The following is a 15675-nucleotide window of genomic DNA, read 5'->3' as shown; positions in this document are numbered from 1 at the left end:
CAAGCGAGCTTTTGGCGCCGCAGCTCTGCGTTCATTATATTAGTTTTTGAACTGACCTCTCTCCAGCGCGCTCCAGCGCTGCTCGACACATACACGTTAGGTTTGTTCGCCAAGTTCCTGCCAACAGATCCTGCAGTCGGAACACAGAGCGACAGATTACTGACTGCAGCAGAAGCAGTCTTTACCCAACGTCACAAAGAACAAGGCACACAGTGTCTTCAGCAAAAGATCTGCTTGGAGAATTCATTAAAGCAAAGAAAAACGTGAGGTACAAGTGAAAAGACAAATGTTCCTTTTATGTGAAAACCAGGTCATTATTATGTCCTGATGATCAAAAAGGCTAAAAGAGCAACATTGTTACCGTAGTTACAGTCTTCAGGTAAGAGTTTTTGCAGCTGCACTGATGTGAGAAACTGAATGGTTTGAACACCATTTAAACAGGAGTTCTTTGAGACGATCATGCTTGAATATATATAAGTCCAATCCTCTCTGAGCTGCAAGCTTCACAGTCAAACAGTGCGAAGCCATGAAAAAAAATAAAGAAAATTTGATTTCTTTCCTGTCCTGTGATGAAGAGTTAGGGTCCTAAAGGTAACCCCACCTTATACCATGGTCCAGGTGAACTCTCGATTCTGATTGGCTGCTGGGTGTGCATTGAAAAGTGATAAACCACAGTGATAATGCACGCCTAAAAGAAGAAGTTCCGGTCACATAGTCTAAAAGTTCTATATCACTGCGCTGGCTTCTTTGAAATAAACTTTTGCTTCATCATCTGGACAAAAAACAAGCGATAAGAAGTGAACTTCCTCTCTGACCTGATGCTTTATCTAACCCCATATATGCCGCTGCAGCCGGCTAACATTGTAACATAACAAATATTCAGCTTTTTATGAAAAAAAGCCTCCCAAACTGATCAAATCACAAGAATAAAGAACAAAAACTGGTTGAATATTTATTTCTTTTGAAAGTGACCATGGCATAAGCGGGATAATGGGCTTTGAAGTGTGCATTATCAGAAATGAACGCACTTTGCGGAAGCAACCATCTTTCGCTTCACCTCAGATGGTACAGCCTTCCACGTTATTGTGATAGTTTCTGATAATGCGTTGTTGGCCATTTACTGTGTTCCCCAACAACACAGTAAATGGGATAGGCTCCAGCTACCCTGTCATCCCAAAGGGGATTCAGCTGGTTTGAAAGATGAGTGGATTTCCTCCTGTTTAAAGGGGCTTTATTTGATTTTTTATCAATAGAAAAACTAAAAGCATACTTAAGACTTAAAGACAAGCTACAGATTAGTGAAAATCACCGGTAACTCGTGAATGAATCATATTTTTTTTTATCCAAACCACAAAATGTCAGAATGATAATAAAAAAGTTCAACCCCAGAGATCTAAAACGAAAAGTTGAGGTAGAAATTTTGGTTTCACCCAAGTTTATACGTAAATCAGCATCTTACTGCAGCAGAAGCTGAGTTTTCAACAGGACTCTGAAAGCTCATTGTTAAGAGCCTTAATGCTCTGCAGGTTCCACCACTAACAGTTATGCGTTTGCTCTTCCAGAACAAAGCTGGTCAACAGCTCATTCAGGTCACTGCAGGACCTTTAACCAAAACCAGGACAACTCACACAGACAGTCAAAACTGCTGCTGGTTTAGAAATGTAATCCTTTCGATCTGAGAGCTCTGTTCGGTATACCTTTACCACAATGAGAACATTTTTTAAGAATGCAGCTGTGGTTTGTTGAGACACGGGTAAACCCCCAGCTAGTCACCAACCTGTGACTTTTGAGGTTCTCAGATGTAGAACTACAGAACTGATTGGATTACATGAAGTGATTTACACTGAATAATCAAAATACTCAGCCTTAGATGTGTTCATATTTTCATGTTTAGGGATCAGGGCCCGTTTTGTCTTTGAACTCAAAGGGCAAAGGCAGAAACGACAGAACTTGTTAAATGGTTTGAGACACTGGCGACAGTCATGTAAATGAGAATTCAGGATTGGGATGGACACCTTCACACCATAACATAAATATATCCAATAGGAGCAGGAAAGTCTCATCCTGCATCTGAAGATGACTCCGTCTGAAGGTTGTCAAATCCAAAAACATTGTCAGAAGTGGTTTATAAAAGGCAGTGCTTCGAGCAGGAAATTCGTTTCAAACATCATTTCATAAACAATGAAGTCATTAAAAAACCTTTTGGAGATAAGCTGACGGGTTTTACAAACGGATGGAAATCACCTCAATGTTAGAGAAACCAGTGATGTAAAATAACTGTTCTGGGAGCTGCAGCTCAGTTGACCAAAGGCAGCATCCAGAAATACCACCAGCATCCAACAAAAACAGACTTACAGGCTGGATTTCTGCTGAGAGTAGAGCTGGAGAAATATAGAATGCAAAGACCATTAACCTGGAGATAAAACTCGCTTCACAATTCTGATGAAATTCTCCAAAACATCAAATCATCTGCTGCAGCCTCAGTGGTAAATGTGAAGCAGCACTAAACCATGATATGTTTGTAGAAGGCAAACAGGAAGTGAACAGACCACAGATCTGTAAACATCTGTCAATTGCATCTCAACTAACTGCAGATGGTGACCAGCTTCAGGTTTCACCATGACTTCAGTCTAAATATACAGAAGTAAACAAGTTTCTGCTTAATGAACAACTGTTTCTGATAGTAATTAAAAGTACAAATTAAATACCAATAATCCCATAGCACCTGCAGTCAACAACCCAAGAACTCCAATTCTTCCAGAAGTCCTGCAGTCTCACCTGTTGCCATGATAAGTCCAGGAGCAGAGTCCTTGGATAGGATGGGGATCCTCCTCAACTGGATGTTGAACAGCTGACTCCAGCGCTGAGCCAGGTGGAGAGAACAGCCTTTACTGAGCTACGGAAGGAGAAGAAACAACCATGGGTGTTCTGTCCTGATGTCCCTATGCGACCAACAAGCACCGGTCCAATGCAGGAACTGTTCAGTTCAAGACCCACTCTGATGAAAATGTTGTTTTTTTTTTAACATGTTCTTGAATTTCTGAGTATTTCTTTATTCAATTCATTGTTAATCAGGGGCAGATGAAAAACGCAGTTCGAGAAAAGACCGTATTTGTGATGTAGAAAATACGAGCTTCCTGCTCCAAGCTCTTAGCAATGGGAACAGGAAAGGGGGGGGGGGGTTGCTCAGTCACTCCAGTTCTCTGATACAGTCAAGGACTATAACACTATAACAGAAGAGCAATGTGGGGGGAAAAAAGATGGATCTGAATGATCAAACACCAAACAGAATTTTTTACCGCTCTTACTCTAAATGTCATTTAGTCCATTTCCTCAACTGCATCTATGGAGCTCAATCATGAACATCAAACATCAATTATGTTAAAGGAGTCCGTGCGCTAAATCCAGGAAGGCCTGTCACCTGGCAGTCTACGGTTCCTCCCAGGCTGTCAGCTGAGGGCGGCTGCAGCAGCTCCCATGTTCCTCCTTTGTCAAACGTGATCACAGAGCGCATGTTATCCTCGCTGGCCGAGCCGTTCAGCAGGGTGGCAATGAAGACGCCTCGCAAACCCTCCACTCGATGCAGGTCTGCAAAGGTCTCACTGGCGAAGTACCTGGACCACAGAGTAGCTGTCAGCGGCGCTGGATGATAAGTTTAGGATCTGAAAATCTGCTTTTTTATTGGTCTCTCTCTGAGTTATGCATCTTAGTTTACAAACCAGAATTCATATACATCAACACAAACTGATTTTTAAAGGAAACTCTCAAAAGTCTCCTTTAAAAATGCCTAAAAAAATAAAGATCTAAACCAGGACTGTTCTCCAGGAAGCTGCACCTGGGGCTCTCCAGGAAAGTGGTTTGTTCCTTCTTCTCTAAAGCCTTTAGTTGATCAAAATGTTCCAGCATTAGTAGGAGTTACATTTTAGGATTTTTACCTTTTAAAACCAGAAAGTTTTTTCAGTCAGGTGGGCTGACTGAAAAAAAGACAAGAGATTTTGCAGCAGTATTATCAAGCAAAACCAGAGCAGGAGCTAAAGTCCAAATAGATTATTTCATTAAAGTTTGCATTAAAGTCTCTTTTTGATATCCTGGATTTCTTCAGAAAGAAAATTTTTGTTTAGAAAAATGACCTAAAGCTTTTGCAAGTCATTAAGTATGCCCACATGAACCTACTTCCACCATGCTTTGAAGTACAGTTTTAGATTGATACAGAAGAGTCCAAGATCTGTTCTTTTTCACAAGTGAACCTTCTCAGACTATATCAAATGTCTATATAAGGTCTACATGAGTCGGTTTGTTCGGTATCTACCTAATAAGTGTGTTATTGCTGGAGCCTTCGGGACTGTAGTACAGGACGTTCTCCAGGGACAGAGAGAAAGCAAGCCCTTGCGTGTCTGATATGTAAAGGTGTGTGACGTTGTGTCTGTGGTTCACACACACAAACACTTGGTCTTCAGAGGCATCGGCGATGTAGAACTCCTGTTGGACAGACATTTGACAAGACTTCACTTATGTATAAGAACACAGAATTTAGAATTGACACATATTAAAAAAAACACAAGGTTTGGAAAATTTCACTAAAAGATGTCAAATTACAACACATTGATGCTAAATAAAACATTAAAATAACAATTATTTCACATTATTTCATTTTTTATTGATTCGTTTTAAATTTTTGAAAACATTTCAAAACCAGATTCTTTTTAAAAAGAATCTGGCTTCAGATCATTTCATTTCTTGCATTAAAGTCTCCCTCAGGTCAGAATCAAATTTCTGAATACTTATTAAAAAAATTATGTTTTGAATCCGAATCGTGTCTTAGTTGAAGATAAAAATCCTGCAAAACACAGGGTCATGTGACGTCTTTCTGGTGACACAAGGAAGCGCTCACTGTGATTGGATGGCGAGTCATAAACTGCGCTGCTTTCATAGGCTGGCGGTTGTAGGAGACCCAAAGCTGGACGGTGGACGGTTCATGGCTGCCAAACAGCTTCTGCAGGGGCCAAGGACACAGGCATAAGCAGATCAGTGTTTTTACCAGCCTGTCATCCAAAAATCAAAATCCATCCCAACAACATCCCACAAAACCAAAGTTCAGCAACACATACAATTTTCTTTCAAAATAAAATAAAGATTCTACCGCTGCATCAGATCTACTTGCATTTATAAACTTTTAAAAACGTTGCCTCTGAACAGCAAGTAAACACTGGTGTGTAGCTAAAGATAAGAATATGTGCTTTAAACTTTACCTAAACAGCTCTGACAACAGATAAAACCTTAAACCATCATTTTGCCTAGTTATCTGTCATTTTCATCTTTGAGGAGTGGTGAAGCAAGCAAGCTCTCTTCATTTAGTGTGTTGTCAGCAATGGTTTAAAAAGAAAAGACACTTTATTTTACTAATGCATGATCAATTATAAAATCTAAGCATAAATGTCAACAAACCTTTTATGTATTCAACAGGTTAGCATTTTTCTTCAAAGCCAAAGAACAATAATGAAAAAATAAGAGCCACATGTGGCTCCAGAGCCTCAGGTTGCAGAACGCTGCTCTAGAAGGTCAATGATGGGTGATGTTGTCAGACATACTGTGGATAATTTTGAAAATCGAGATAAACTGTTGAATTCAACATAGAATATTTTTCCCTTGTATACTGTTGTCTGCGCTGAGTGTTGTAGGGCCAAAACATATCTACCTTTCATCCTAAAAAGGTTGATCTTATTTTCATCAGACAGTAAAGTTGGAAAAGCAGTTGAGCCGTCAACAGGGAACAGGTTTTTCTGAACAATGCTTTCTGCCACCTTGACTCTTTATTGACATAACTGACAAGCAAATGAGATTATATGTTGGTTTACTGTTCTGCAGAGGAAAGGAAGTGACACAGGAAGTCAGTCGTTACAGCTGAGCCTCTGCAGAAACAACACAGTCACGGCAGAGCACAACAAACAGCTTCAGAGTCCCGATTCGCCTGAGCCGCTGAATGTGATGCCGACTTTGGAAGAAACGCTTCACAGTGGGTGACATTTAACACTCCTGTTAATATTTAATCCTGTTTCACCACAAACCAACACTTAATTACCATCAACACAAGAACCACACAGTTAATGTACATTTTAAACACTTCCATGGCTTCTGGCCAACCTAAGCCAATTTCACTGAATAAAAATATACATATAATAAACTGAAATATTGACTCCAAAACCTCCATTAGTCTCTATAGTTATAGATTTTGTAAAGTTAGTCATACAAATACCCAAATGTTAAGAGAAAAACTCTACTGATCACATTTTAATTGAATAGATAGCTCTAATTTATAGAATTTTCAAAGTTTTATGGGTTTTGTCTCAGCAGATTAATAATGTATAGAACACAAAGTGGCCCCCACAAAACCAATTATGCTTCATCAGCAACTGTGCATAAAGGCCCCGCCAATAAAACAAGACACCACACTACCAACAAGGGCAAGGCAATGCAGTGTTTCCTCATTAATCACGGTATTCACAAAGTAGTCAACTTATTTGTTTTATTTACAATTATTTTAAATGTTTTAAGGCTGCATAACTCACTGCACACTTAACACACTTATATCAGACAGATAAGAACATTTTCACATTTTTCTATCTTGTTTCAAATTTCTGAGTTCAAACCTTCACAGAAAAATAAATCCATTGTTATCACATGAAAACGAAGATCTGACCCCAATCGAAGATTCATGTGTTTGACAAACTGAACGCTTTCTGTACAGGAGGCATGGCACGGAGGAGACTGACTGACAATGATCTAGACCCATTCAAGAACACAATTTACTGTGAGAAATCCTTTTAAAACAAGCATTCAAAAGGCTGAACTGCATTATAGCGGGGCAACACTGTACACCAATTCCATTAAGGAGGACATTTAGGGGTCAACGGGTCCTGTTGGGCGACCCAGCTCCTCACAGACTGTCTTCATTTAAGGGCAAATTGGAGAAAATCAAAATGCTTTATAATCTAAGACAATAAGCCCCTCCTTTATAATAAAGGACATAATCTTAGCACTGTTATTAATGTATTTTTTGGTGGTTTGAATGCCAAATGAGTTGGGTTTTGGTCTTTCTGCATAACCCCTACACAGCACCCGCTCGTCTTACCCGTGTGGTTGTGGCGAACATGTACTTGTCTCGAAGCTGGAAGCTGTCCACCTGCTCCAGGATCACGCTGCGGTTTTGCTCACTCTGGAAAAAGTCTGTGCTCTTGAGAACGGTGGAAACACCCTGCGGCTCGTGTCTTTGGACCAGCACAGTGGTGGGGGGGTCATAAGGCTCAATTCCCCTATGATCATGCAGAAGAAAAGTCGGCAGGTCAGACTGACAGACGAAAGGGCTAAATTCCTGCCGCTACGACAGCAACAGCTTCAGACCTACAGGTTCCTGTCACATCCCAGACCAGAACCAAAACACGAAAAATCAACAGACAGCTTATGTTTAAACTTCTAAATATAAAGCTTAATGCATCTCGCTAAACATCACACAGGTTAGTTTTGTGTTCACTGAGGCAGGGTTGTGCTGACCGCACTTCTCTATTAGCTATTTTACACAAACTTCCTTAAATTAATCCTGTTTCTTTCACATAAGGACATTTTCAAATACATATCAGTCAAGCTAGGAGAACTTTGTGGTAAACATATTTTTAGATACAAACAAATTAATTCTGAGGCCAGAGAACGAGCTGGGATGGAAACAAGAGGTTTGCTGTTTCCCATAATCAACCTCAACACGGAAGCTCTTGGCCCTGAACTCAACAGAGGCAGCACTGTCTTGGCCTGACTTGGCCTCTGTAGCATTCCTGCAAAGCTCTCTGTTCATCTGACACTCACAGTCTGGACCGAGTCTGGTTGGTACTTCAACTCTGCTGCCTCCTTTGAACGGATCTCCAGCTCACTGAGATTCGTCCTACTTGTGAATTTAGGGAAAATAAATACTGTGTTGTTTTACTCTTTAAATCACGCAAATATTATTTAGCTGCCAATCTGAAAATAATTTTTAACTAGTTTATTTGTAATGTTGTCATTTTAACATCCAGCTCAGAGAATGTAAAAAAAAAACTGTTTAAAACAAGTATTATCATTGCATCAAACAACCAAGATTTTAAGGAACTGTTTTAGTCCGGTGGGACCCGTTGACAAGGCTGCATTTAAATGGGTTCTTTGGGTGTAACCTCAAACAAAAAACTGTAAGAAGGAAACTTTCTCTGACAATAAGAAACGTCTAACATAGTCTGTCAACAAATAGCAAGATCCATAAATGCTATAGGTGTAAAGGATAACAGATACGGATCAAAAATTGATCCAGTACTGAGAATAACAGCAGTATTGGTTGAAAACCACAGATAAAAACAGGATTATGTTGGTAAAAAGTAGGGGTGTGTATCTTTCCCTCTTGCAGGTTGCACTATCCAACTCGATACATGGTCCACAAATTGATAACTAAAAGATTCAGCTAACTTTGTGGCAGTATACTACAGTCCAATTCCTATATTATGTATAAATGGATACATTAATTATTTACTTCCCGATTCATTTTATACCTTTTTTACAACATAATCTTGTTCCAATATGTAGTTTTCAAATTACTCCCATTGCTCAATCGATTCTTTGATACATGTGAATATCCTTTACATCTCTGCAAATGAAAAAGTATAAAATCGATTGAAAAGTAAATACTGGTAATCAGTGTCTGGCAAACTTTGGCAGTTTCTCTTACTGTTGTCTCTATACTGTCTTTGCCTTTTTATATACATGTGATTCAAAAAAAAAAGACATCCAATCACAAGCTTGCTTCTACCAAGTCATGTCAAAGGGAACATGTATGTGAGAAGAGAAAAAAATGCACTACCGTGGCATTTTAAGTCAATGTTTGTCAAGTTTGAGGTCTACAAACAAAGTCCCTTAATATTACAAATCTGACAATATCAGGAAAGGTTCTTTTTTTATTATTAAGTAATAGATTAAAGTATCTAAACTCCCACATAACTAAAAATCAATAGAAAAAAATGAGCAGTGATTTATATTTTTAGGTTCTCTTTCAACATTCGTTTCGGTATCTCACTATGGGACACGCCCCCTGCGCTGTCCCCCAGAAGCTCTTTTTCATTACGCCAGTCTTGACTGGCAGACAGAAGGTGACGTCTGCTCTCAGGAGGCGGGACTTCCTCCTGCTATAAGAGCCGGACGCCATCTTCTCTCCTCAGTCTAACACCTCTTCTCGCTCCCAGAAGCATCCTCAGACGGCAGGTGTAGTATCCGAAGCTAGCTTAACTGTTCCTAGAGCGAGCTAACAACTCGGTCGCTGAACGCTAGTCGGTGTTACATAGCTTGTCTGGGTCACGCGGTTGGTCTGTCTCCAAACAGCACCCGTTAGAACTAGTCACCATACTAGTAATTTTTCGCGCTTCGCTCTCAACCGGAGTCGACGAAGTCGTCATGGAGCCTGAACCTTTCCTCGCCATGGAAACGGTCAGACCTCTGCCTAGAGCCTGCTCATGCGGCAGCAAAATCGCCGGGGCAGACACCCATTCTGCCTGTGCTGCATGTCTGGGGCTGCAACATGCCCAGGACGCGTTAGCATCTCCGGCTAGCTGCGAGCATTGTGCGCGCCTCTCCCTCAAGACCCTGAGACGCAGACTAGCGCGCCAAGCTAGTCTGTCCAAGGCGGACCCGGTCTTGGGGGTAACCAGCCCCCCACTACCAGAGGAGTCTACGCAGGGAGAGGTGGCAGGCATGAGCTGGGGCGACCAACTGGATACGGTCGCGCCACTCGAGGGCATGGATGAGCAGGAGGCCGCGCCCCCGGAGTTTCAGGACACTGTGCCCGACTCCGGAGACGAGTCCATCAGCTTCGGCTCTGAGGAGGACGAGGAGGACAGCGAGCCTTTCCTTCTGCCATCGGCTGCAAAGCCGCTGGCTGCGGGCGACGCGTGCGGCGGCTTCCCAAACCCGACCGCCGCGATGGACCTGCATGATGTCTGCAGAAGAGCAGCTGAAAAGCTGGGCATTAAGTGGCCTGAAGCCCTCACCGAGGCCACCACGTCTCGCTATGAGGGAAAAAGACTGCCTAAAGCCAAGTCTTCCAGCAGACAGCTGCTGCCAGTGTTCCCTGAGTGCTTGGAGGAAGCAACCAGGACCTGGAGCACCCCCTTTTCAGCCAAAAGCCCCGTCCTGGGAGGCTCGGCTTTGGACTGGGCCAACATGGAGGAGAACGGATTCTCGCAGATCCCTCCAGTCGAACCGCTGCTGGCTTCCCACCTGCACCCAACACAGAAGTCCACCATGACTTCCGCGGGCCCCGCCCTGCCCTCGAAAGCTGACTGCTTCCAGTCAACTCTCACCGAAAAGGGCTACAAGGCAGTTGCCGCATCGGTGAAAGCCCTGAATGCATCTTCTCTGCTTCTAGCCTACCAGGCAGAGCTGCAGGAACAGATGTCAAGCACTCCAACCCCAGACCTGTGGAACGAGCTATGCGTGGTCACAGACCTTTGTCTGCGTCTCCACAGGTCCGCAGTCCAAGCCTCTGGGCGAGCCATGGCCCTCATGGTTGTCCAGGAAAGAGCCCGGTGGCTGAACTTATCCAGTCTCTCTCAGAAGGAGAAGACTCAACTCCTCGATGTGCCGGTGGACCCAAAGAGCCTATTTGGGCCAGCAATGGCCACAATGCAAAGGCGCTGTGAGGAGAAGAAACGGGAAGGTGAAGCACTGCAGCTGTGTCTGCCCAGGAAGGTACCCCCTCCTACCCCAGCTGCACCGCGTCTTTCCTTCGCTCAAGCGGTAGCTAGACCAGCTTACCGCACTCCGAAACGCCAGCCTCAGCCAGGTGACCGGAGCCACGGAAAGCCTGCTGAGGCCAGAGGGGCCTGGGCCAAGAAACCGTCTGCTCCAAACGTGACAACGTCAGCCCAGCCAGCGCCTCCTGTCGCTCAGAGCGCAAAGAAAAAGAGGCGTGCCACCTAGGGCGCAACCAACAGGGATGGAGAGCGGGCAAAACCAAAAGCCTGCTTCCCCCCTTCCACGACACGTTCCGTTCCTGTCGTTTTTCTCCAGGGCATGTTCCAGCCCGACCAAAAGGCGTGCAGAGGCACAGGTGGCCCTCACTGTTCACAGCCAGTTTAAAAGGAGAAAAGAGGGACCCACAGAGAGCTCAGTGGAGCCACAGTTGGGTCCCAGAAAGTGTTTGAAAAGGTTTTTAAAACCAACACAAATAAAAAATCCCCGAGGCGCGCAACCAGGCCCCGAGCCAAGGGCGCAGCCTCAACACAAAAAGACAAAACAAAAAACAAAACGCATACAAATGACGGGAAGCCGAGTGGGAGCTGCGCAGCTGCACATGAGGCCACAGGAGGGAGCTGTTGCTCCGCCAGTGGCACAGCAGCCCAGCACCGTGGTACCAACGAGCCCTGCGCCAGCGCAGCTCGTGTTGGCCACGCCCACCAGTGTCTCAGCGCGGATGCCGCTCGGCCCGCTCTCGGACAAATCACAGCAATGGCGGCACTGCGGGGCGCCAGACTGGGTTATAAGCACTGTTACCAAGGGTTACAGACTCCAGTTTGCATTTACCCCTCCCCTTTTCAATGGTATACTGCAGTCGCAGGCCAGGGGGCAGAATGCACGAATTTTGCAGGAAGAGATCAAAACACTGCAGGGCAAAAGAGCCATTCAGCTAGTGCCACCGGAGCAAGCTCACAGCGGGTTCTACTCCAGATACTTCCTGGTCCCAAAACGGGGTGGAGGCCTGCGTCCGATTCTAGACCTGCGAGCACTGAACAAATACTTGAGGAAGTACAAATTCAGAATGCTAACACACGCAGGTCTGGTACGGTTTGTGCGTCCAGGAGACTGGTTCGTCTCCATAGATTTGAAAGACGCATATTTTCACGTCCCAATATACCCCCCTCACAGAAAGTATCTCAGATTTTCCTTTCGAGGGAAGGTTTACGAGTTTCTAGTGCTCCCCTTCGGCCTCTCACTGAGTCCGCGGGTGTTTGTGAAATGCACGGAGGCCGCCGTCGCACCCATGAGACAGATGGGCGTTCGGCTGGCCATGTATATAGACGACTGGCTGCTCGCAGCGCAGTCTCCCGAAGAACTCAGGAGGCAGGCCGGGTTGCTCACATCGCACCTAACTGCACTGGGCTTCACAGTAAACTGGGGAAAGTGCGTATTGACACCAGTTCAAACGATCACTTTCATCGGCTTATCCCTGAATTCGGTCGAGTTCAGAGCGCGACTCTCAGCGGAGAGAGTGACAGCCTTCCGGGCGTGTCTGTCACAGTTCCGCAGGGGGGCGTGGATAACATTCAGACTGTGCCTCAAACTCCTCGGGCTGATGGCATCGGCGCTGTCCGTCATCCCTTTTGGCCGCTTACACATGCGTCCTTTTCAGCGGTGGGTGGCGTCGCTCAATCTAAGCCCCGCCTGCCATGGTCACCGACGAGTGCTTGCTTCGGTTACGTGCATTCTCGCCCTACACAAGTGGAGGGACATCTCCTTCCTCACCACGGGTGTTGTCATGGGAACCGTGCAAACAAGACAGGTGATCACCACAGACGCCTCGCTGACAGGCTGGGGAGCCACTCACGAGGGCAGGACAGTGAACGGTCTGTGGGGCTCCCACATGCGATCAGTTCACATAAACTGCTTGGAACTCCTGGCGGTGTCTCTTGCACTGAAACATTTCTTACCCTTTCTGAAAGGGCGCCATGTTTTAGTCAGGACCGACAATACCACAGTGGTGGCGTATATCAACAGACAAGGAGGACTGCGCTCATTTCAGTTGCACACGCTAGCACACAGACTGATTATGTGGAGCAGCTCCCGTCTTCTGTCGCTGCGGGCCATCCATGTACCGGGGATAATGAACTGGGGAGCCGACCTGCTCTCCAGAGGGAACCCGCGTTACAGGGAATGGAAGCTCCACAGCCAGGTGGTAGCCCAGATGTGGAGCATTTACGGTCAAGCAGAGGTCGATCTCTTTGCGTCAGCGGAGAACGCCCAGTGTCAAATGTTCTACTCTCTGACGGACCAGAGCGGCCCCCTGGGGGTGGACGCTCTAGCGCACGAGTGGCCGTGCCGACTTCTGTATGCGTTCCCACCATTGGAGTTGATTGCCCCTACCCTCACCAGGGTTCGGGAGGGGAAACACTCTCTCATCCTCGTAGCCCCTCGGTGGCCCGGGAAACACTGGCTAGCGGACATCATTCAGATGCTGCACAGCCAACCGTGGCCCCTGCCTTTACGCAGGGACCTCCTGTCGCAGGCCCGCGGGGAAATTTTTCATCCTCATCCGGAGCGCCTGGCTCTGTGGGCCTGGCCCGTGAGAGGCTGAATCTCATGGCAGCGGGACTCCCGCAGAACGTCGTGGACACGATCCAGAGTGCCAGAGCGCGGTCCACCCGCTCCGCCTATGGCGCCAAATGGCGCGTTTTTGAGGACTGGTGCGTAAAAATGGGCGTATTGCCTTTCCAGAGCCCAGTCCCAGTCATTCTATCGTTCCTTCAGGAACTGATTGAAAAAGGTTTGTCCTTTTCCACCATTAAAGTGTATCTGGCGGCCATATCCGCCTGTCACATAGGTGTTAATGACAAAACAGTGGGCCAGCATCCGCTTATTTGTCAGTTTATGAGGGGCGCACGTCGGCTCCGACCGGTGTCGAAAAGCCTTGTTGCTCCTTGGGATTTACCGGTGGTGCTGGACGCACTGTCGTGCGCACCGTTTGAGCCACTGAGGCAAGTCAGCCTCAAAGCGCTCTCTTTTAAAACAGCTCTGCTTATTGCACTAGCTTCTGCTAAACGAGTGAGCGACATCCATGCGTTGTCAGTTCACCCGTCCTGTTTGCAGTTCTCCAGAGGGGATTCTAAGGTTTTGTTGAGACCGAATCCGGCATTTATGCCCAAGGTTTTCAACCCTACCATACCTTGCCACCCCATTGAGTTTTTGGAATTCAATCCGCCTCCTTTTTCCTCTACGGAGCAAGAGAAGCTTCACACATTGTGCCCTGTGCGGGCGCTGCGCATCTATGTGGAGAGGACGGCTGGCTTCAGAAAATCTGAGCAGCTGTTTGTGTCGTGGGTTTCTCCTCACACAGGAAAGCCTATAACCAAACAACGCCTGTCACACTGGGTTGTGGGCGCTATAACCATGGCTTATAACAGCAAGGGGTTAACACCCCCGGCGGGCCTGCGCGCTCATTCCACTCGCGGCATGGCATCATCATGGGCAGTTTTTCAGGGCATCTCTCTGGATGATGTGTGCACGGCTGCCAGTTGGGCAACGCCTCACACTTTCATCAGATTTTATAGACTGGATGTCACTAGACCAGGGCTGCCTCACGCAGTGCTAGGTGTGGGGTCCACACCTTCACCTGTATGATCAGCCTGGTTGTTCTCTGTTGGTCTTCGGAGTAAGCTTATCTGGCAATACGGGAGTCTCTACATCCCATAGTGAGATACCGAAACGAATGTTGAAAGAGAACTTTAGGTTAAGAACTTAACCCCGGTTCTCTGAAACATGAGTGAGGTATCTCACCAGATCACCCTCCTTGCCTGGAGCGAGAAGAGGTGTGCTTACTTAGACTGAGGAGAGAAGATGGCGTCCGGCTCTTATAGCAGGAGGAAGTCCTGCCTCCTGAGAGCAGACGTCACCTTCTGTCTGCCAGTCAAGACTGGCGTAATGAAAAAGAGCTTCTGGGGGACAGCGCAGGGGGCGTGTCCCATAGTGAGATACCTCACTCATGTTTCAGAGAACCGGGGTTAAGTTCTTAACCTAAAGATTTCCACCCACCCACCCAAAAAATTTGGAGACTTCAAAATAAAAGCACACACAACGAAACCATTTTGCTTTGAAGAGTGAAAAAAATCAAGAAGAACAGAGATGGGCTGTTCCAGCACTCCAACTCCAAACCAAATGCATTGAAGGAGAACATCTAGTTTGGCTCTGTTGTTCCAGGCTTTGGATGTCAGAAATATCAACAGCTGACTGAAGATCCAGACCAGCCAAGAACAAGACAAACTCCAAGATTATTTCCCTGGTCTCACTTCATAAGGGGTACCTCAATAATTGATCCAATCTCCCCCACAGTTTTCCATTGGGGACCAGCAGAACAGTTTAGATTAGGATCCGTTTTTGCTGTTCCAGTACGAAGCCCTTTCTTTCTTTGTACAGTCACATGACCATAACAATTCTAGATTTGCTTCTTGGCTTTTGTTATACTCTTTTACTTTTCAAATACTGTAGACTGCGCAAGGAGCCCATTAGTGATTCGTGTGTGCTCCTTGGGTGCAGCCTGACTGTTAGAAATGAGGAAATTAGACAATTAGAGTGTAGTTTGTCTGGACTGCAGCGTTTGCTGGTGGATGGAAACCGATTAATTCTTCTGGGCTTGAAGCAGAAAAGGCTGAACATTTCAGGTCTTACCAGAAGTAGGCCTTCACATGTTCCTGGATTAACACCCATGTCTCCCCAAAGTCATCAGATTTCCACAGCTAGAGACCAGAGAAGAAGAAGAAAAGGAAGAAATGGAGGGGTACAATGACAAAAAGTCTAGGTCACACTTGACTCAAGTAAGACAGGGACAGCAACTGACCTCTAGATTTAAAAAAGGAAGCAAGAAAAACATCATTCCATCATTCCTTAATAACCATTTACTGA

At 45.6% G+C, this 15675-nt stretch overlaps 1 protein-coding gene across 1 annotated transcript in view; it reads right to left on the bottom strand.

Annotated features, from left to right (window-relative positions):
• sorl1 (sortilin-related receptor, L(DLR class) A repeats containing) overlaps positions 1-15675 on the bottom strand; it is a 53770-nt gene that overhangs the window by 29633 nt on the left and 8462 nt on the right. Inside the window, exons 5-11 of the mRNA XM_023961483.2 lie at positions 15442-15509; positions 7130-7310; positions 4892-4993; positions 4310-4479; positions 3422-3614; positions 2779-2896; positions 57-130 (exon numbers count right to left, since the gene is read on the bottom strand). Coding sequence (XP_023817251.1) covers positions 57-130; positions 2779-2896; positions 3422-3614; positions 4310-4479; positions 4892-4993; positions 7130-7310; positions 15442-15509 — 906 coding nt within the window. The remainder of the gene's footprint in view (positions 1-56; positions 131-2778; positions 2897-3421; positions 3615-4309; positions 4480-4891; positions 4994-7129; positions 7311-15441; positions 15510-15675) is intronic.

The sequence above is a fragment of the Oryzias latipes genome, chromosome 13 (assembly GCF_053564925.1).
Source record: "Oryzias latipes strain Hd-rR chromosome 13, Olatipes_Hd-rR_3.1".
NCBI lineage: Eukaryota > Metazoa > Chordata > Actinopteri > Beloniformes > Adrianichthyidae > Oryzias > Oryzias latipes.
Note: the sequence above shows the minus strand (reverse complement) of the source record. Positions and strands in the feature narration are given on the sequence as shown.